We start from the raw sequence: 5,143 nt of genomic DNA on the forward strand, positions 1-5,143 counted from the left end.
CAATAATAAACGAACAATGTGATCAGCGTAAAGAAATAAGAGCAAGGATCGAACAAGCCAGAACATCGTTTATGAATATGAAAAAGTTTTTTGTTAGATTCGAATTGAGTTTGTCTGAGGATTCGAATGTTAAGGTGCTATATCTTTTCCATCCTGCTATATGGATGCGAAAGTTGGACTCTAGACCCCGAAACTGAGAAAAGAATCGAAGCTTTTGAAATGTATTTGTACAGACGAATACTTCGAATATCATGGGTGCAAAGGATTACTAATGTTGAAGTCCTGAATCGCATGAACAATCAAAAAGATCTCCTGCTGACCATCAAAATCAGGAAAACACAGTACATAGGCCATATAATGAGAGGAGAGAAATATCAAATACTTAGACCAGGGATGGCCAACACGTAGACCCCGGTCGACCGCAAAGGTTTTGAAAGTAGCCCGTGAAGCTAAAGTTGAATAATTTGCTTTCACTTAAATTAATGTTTAAAAATCTTAATTCGATAATTTATTCTTACAATAATAGATTCTCTGTGCAACGTACCCATACTGTTTGTGTGACCGTAGGGTCGGCACCTCTTCGGCGCCCTGTCAGGATGACACCACCGAGTCTCTAGGGGACTCGGAAATCGCGACTTTATGTCACGAGATTCGCGAGCGGTAGCGTGTGAGCGCTTGGATTCGGAGTAGAGGTGCGGAGAGAGACGAGGAAGTGACTCACTCGGACTCCATATTTTCTAACAAAAAATCAATTTTAATAATAAACAAAGAAAATACAGAGATATCGGGCATATTAGCGGACTTAATTATACTATTCCGTTCGAGAGAGAGAGTTTACAACCGAGTCGCGGGTTGATAAATACCTTTCTTTTTCCTAGGTCGCAGATCTGTAGTATGAGGACACTATGGACTCCTCTGAAATGGTCTTTCCACTAGTTCTTGACCGTTAACTGGAACTCGGAGGCGTGGAAGCACGGAAGTGGGATTGAGATTCTTAAAGAGACACGGTGTTACTTCTGTCACAGTGTTACTTCGGGATTTTGGTGCACGGGTTTTATCCTGGGTTACGGTTTTAATCCGGGGTCACGATTTTAATCCTGGAGGACGACTTTGTCGGGCGGACTTTGGATGACGACTGACTTCGGGGTCTTTTTTTCTTTTCTCTTCTTCATTCCTCTTGGGTTTTTTCCAGGAGGTCAGGTGATGGCCTTTAACGGTCGCACGTCCAATATGTCTTCTCCATCAAAAGTTCCTGGTGACACATCCCTGACTAACTTGATCCGACTCAACAAGGAACAAACTCCGTGGGAAATAATTTTTATGGCTTTTAGCCTAACTCGATAAAACGTTCGAATTTAACCGATTATATTTTCCAAATTAAAATTTAAAATAATACTTTATTGTGGGTCTGTTCGTCCCTCACATTTGTATTTATCCCGATGAACAATGCAAATGAATGTTAACGCATGCGCATATAAAAATCCTAAAATTGTTTGCCCATATTCATAGTCGCCAGCAGACTATATTTTACCATAAAAGTAGCCCCTAAGGAATAAAAGTTTGGCCACACCTGACTTAGACTAATATTAGAGGGCAAAATACAAGGAAAAAGATCTATTGGAAGACCAAAGAATCAACGGTTGAAAGACATCACAAGGTGGTTTAGGGCGTACACCTATGGAGATATTCCGAGCTGCTATATCGAGGACAACGTTAGCTATATGGATCGCCAATCTTCGACAGGAGATGGCGCATTAAGAAGAAGAAAGGTCCTTCATTCTCCGTTTCTTCGGATGATGATGATTTTGTCGATCTTCGTTTGAGATATTCCATTTCTGAATGTGCAACCGAATACGAATAGCCTTTGCATAGATTTACAATGAGAGAAATTAAGCAGAGGGAATGAGCAAGATAGCGAACACGACGAATGGAGAAACGAAAGCGACTGCAAAAATATAAATTTCGTAATTAGCATTTTCTGTATCGACAGTTGATCCAATTCCAAGATTTGTAAAATTGTTGATATCATTGTCGATGTCATTGTCAATATTCCTCCCGTTCGATGAAGAAAGAAGAAAATGACCGGATCTAATGTTCTTGACCATTCATTTTTTCCAATTAGTCATTTTATGTTTAATAATTTATTTATTTAAAGTAATAAATTTTAAGTAAAATAAACTAATTTTTTTACATAAAATTTTAACGAATTTTTTTATGATTTTAGAAAAAGCATATTTATAATCGGGTATTTAGTTACTGTTTATTAAACTCATACTTAGTTGAAGTCTTTGCAGATATATAATTTGAAATCATTTGGCTTTAATTTTAAGTAAACGATTCATTACAAGAATTCAAATTCAGATTTTAATATCAAAAGTAAATTGTTACCAGAGCCTCTTTGGCCATCGGCCGTTGCGACCGACGTTACCGCTTCCCGGGACGTGGACCCAGAGGTTGGATTTTGGGAAGCGTGTTCGTGTTGTGAAACGGTGTTCGTTATAGTGACGTGAATGGAATCGTTGGCGATTGGATGCGACGAATGTGTCGTTGTTTGAACTGTGTGTTTCAGCGTGAGGGATGTTGTTGTTTATGTGCGTGGATGTGAATTACTAAACTAATGTGAGTACGACAAGGGGAAAAAAAATAAAAACCCCTTGTCTTCTTACATCTAGATTAGTAAATTAAATTTAAGGTTTTAGTTTGAATGTTAGTATGACAAGAGGAAAAAAAAAAAAAAAACCTCTTGCCTTCTTATCCTAAATTAGTAAATATAAGTATGACAAGAGGAAAAAACAAACGAAAAAAACCTCTTGCCTTCTTATCCTACGTTAGTAAATTGAAACTAAAACCTTAAATTTAAATGTTGTTAGTATGACAAGAGGAAAAAACAAACGAAAAAAACCTCTTGCCTTCTTATCCTAGGTTAGTAATATCCTTCAGAAATAGCAAAGGAAAAAGTCGTTCACTTCTCTTACGAAGCGACGCTTTTTCCTTTCCATCTTTGCCCACACCGAACGAGAGGATCCCACTCGTTGGAAAAGGGAGGAATGATCGAAACATTCCTCCCCTCCCAGTGCGTCAAAGATGATGTCGTCAACATGGAGACATTTCACCTTTCGGAACACGTCCGAATGGCGAAATGTCTCCTCTCCGTTCAACGCGGAACAGAGAATGCTGTCGACATCCGCTATTCCCGAAGGCGATCCCGTGAAGGAAGAACCCCTTCCGCAATCGATGGAAGAGAGTTCCTCTCCCCGCTCAAAGGGGGAAAAGACCCTCTCTTCATCGATTGCGGAAGGAGAACGCCCTTCACACTTCTTCATCTTCTTGGGCCGCAGCCAACGCCAAAACCGCCAGCTCTTCATTCTGTAAAGAAACAAAAAAACAATATATATTAAATTAATGGATTCGGATATACTTAACGCAGAAAAAGTTTAAGATTATACTCACGACGGATCGGAATTCGGATAGCTCGCGTTAGATCCTACCGGAAATTGCTAGAAAGTTCAAACTATATTTACAGTAGAGACGACCGACCCAGAACCAAGAAACTCTCTTACGTGTAATTTGTATTTGTACGACAGAAAATTAAAAACACGCCGCACGTAGCCATGCGAAAAAGGCACTCGTACTCGATCTCGAGCCCAAGTCGTAACAAGTGTTTCGTTCTAGAGCAATTTACCCTAACGTGCATACAAACGGTACGTCACATAAACGCAACGACGGCATTTAAAAGAGTTTCGTGCAAAGAAATTTCGAACGAGTCGAAGAAAACACAACACAAACGTACTGTACGAAGAAGCGAAACGTGTCAACAGCCGAACTCGCAATTCGGGACACGAACGTTTAAGTGGCACAAAGCATTTACAGAGGGTTACGTAAGTGTGGAAGATGGACTGCACTCAGAAATGACCACATTGTGAAAAGAGACAAACAGCTTAAGAAAAAGAATTCTTTGTGTCAAGCCTGTATAGATAACTGTTAAGTGTATTAGATGTGTTTTAGCTGCAGACAAGATAATTCTCGCAAAGTAAGCCATTGAAAAGCATTGTAACTAATACATAGATTCAATGGAGAAGTCGGAGGTTAAAGGGCGAAATTTTTGCCCGTCGAAGGAACATCCCATGCTTCAGAATACGGTCTCCGTCCATCGGACAATATTTCGAGAGTGTATTTTACTTAAAATTACGATACGCTTTACGATGGAATTCGTATTTAAAGTCAGTATTAAATAAGTTTTAATTAAATTTCTATAAGGATTATTTGCAAATATCTTATTCTTTGACCTTTTTATAAAATATAATCTAAATTAATTAATTACGAAAATAAACCAATAAACAAATACTTAATCCTTTGCATCCGTCGTTTTCGGCGATTCGGTCGCTTTCGAATGTGGCGGCTGGTTTAAAAGTCGAAATAGATGCGTTTCGGATGGTAATTCGAACGAAAAACACAAGCGACGGCAGATTTAAACGCAAATATGCAAAGTCCGAGTCGGCCGATGTCGTCTCCGAAGTTGCACTAAACGAAACGAAAATAAAATCTTAAAGCTAGCTAAATTCTAATTAAAATCTTACTTGGTGTAATGTCGGCGTCCACAAGTCTTCTTAAAACCACGTTCCGGTAGCAAAAAACACTGAAAAAAGCAAAAAACACAGCAAAAACCAGAGCACAGAGCGCACACGTCCGTCCGGCAAGCGAAAAACGTGCAAAGTGACGCAAAATCGTGTTGCAACAATACGCGTTTCCATAGAAACGGCAATTGTTGCCGTTTCTATGGAGATTAGAAAGCGCCTAACGAATTCGAATGCGATTGACGTCATGGGTTCTTTTTGAATTTTAAGGCTAAATATCGGCAATTTTTACGTTTCTATCCCCCGAGTGACGACGGATTGGGATCGACAGACTCCCTACCACTCTCCATCTTCGGTTTCCATTCTCCACGAGGGGTTAGAAGCGAGATTTTCTATAATCGAACGTCATCTTTACCTCGCCACCCCCCAAAACTAGAACAAATCCTTCCTCTCGTTCGTCGAGTATTTTCCGACGAATTTTCCGATTGACCGACAGCGCAATTTTTTATTAAATTTCGTAATATTTCATTTATCCGATGCCATTTTAAAAGCGGTTACCTGACGTCATC

The 5,143-nt window shown here is 39.4% G+C and overlaps 1 protein-coding gene across 2 annotated transcripts; it reads right to left on the reverse strand.

Moving 5' to 3' along the window:
• Window positions 1-2,776: 2,776 nt before the first annotated feature.
• Window positions 2,777-5,143, reverse strand: LOC111633767. 2 transcript variants are annotated; one of them, XM_023378394.1, is made up of 3 exons: window positions 4,791-5,124; window positions 4,578-4,756; window positions 2,777-3,366 (listed from the first exon to the last, which is right to left on the reverse strand). In XM_023378394.1, exons 1-3 carry the CDS (start codon window positions 4,821-4,823, stop codon window positions 2,937-2,939), a joined length of 642 nt encoding a protein of 213 aa, XP_023234162.1. In that variant the 5' UTR covers window positions 4,824-5,124; the 3' UTR covers window positions 2,777-2,936. The 2 variants fall into 2 exon arrangements, 1 of the variants encoding a protein (XP_023234162.1); XR_002758105.1 differs by having other exon boundaries at window positions 3,451-5,143.

Source organism: Centruroides sculpturatus, unplaced genomic scaffold, assembly GCF_000671375.1.
Source record: "Centruroides sculpturatus isolate CEXI.00-Female unplaced genomic scaffold, Cexi_2.0 scaffold873, whole genome shotgun sequence".
In the NCBI taxonomy this organism is placed as follows: Eukaryota; Metazoa; Arthropoda; class Arachnida; order Scorpiones; family Buthidae; genus Centruroides; species Centruroides sculpturatus.

What these genes read in the sequence shown, in the direction of transcription:
- LOC111633767 (XM_023378394.1), bottom strand. Translation starts at nt 4,823, where the DNA reads ATGACGTCAATCGCATTCGAATTCGTTAGGCGC. An exon ending in CATTCGAATTCGTTAGGCGC is followed by an intron (nt 4,757 to 4,790) that starts TTTCTAATCTCC and finishes CAACAATTGCCG; the next exon opens with TTTCTATGGAAACGCGTATT. An exon ending in GGACGCCGACATTACACCAA is followed by an intron (nt 3,367 to 4,577) that starts GTAAGATTTTAA and finishes GTTTCTTTACAG; the next exon opens with AATGAAGAGCTGGCGGTTTT.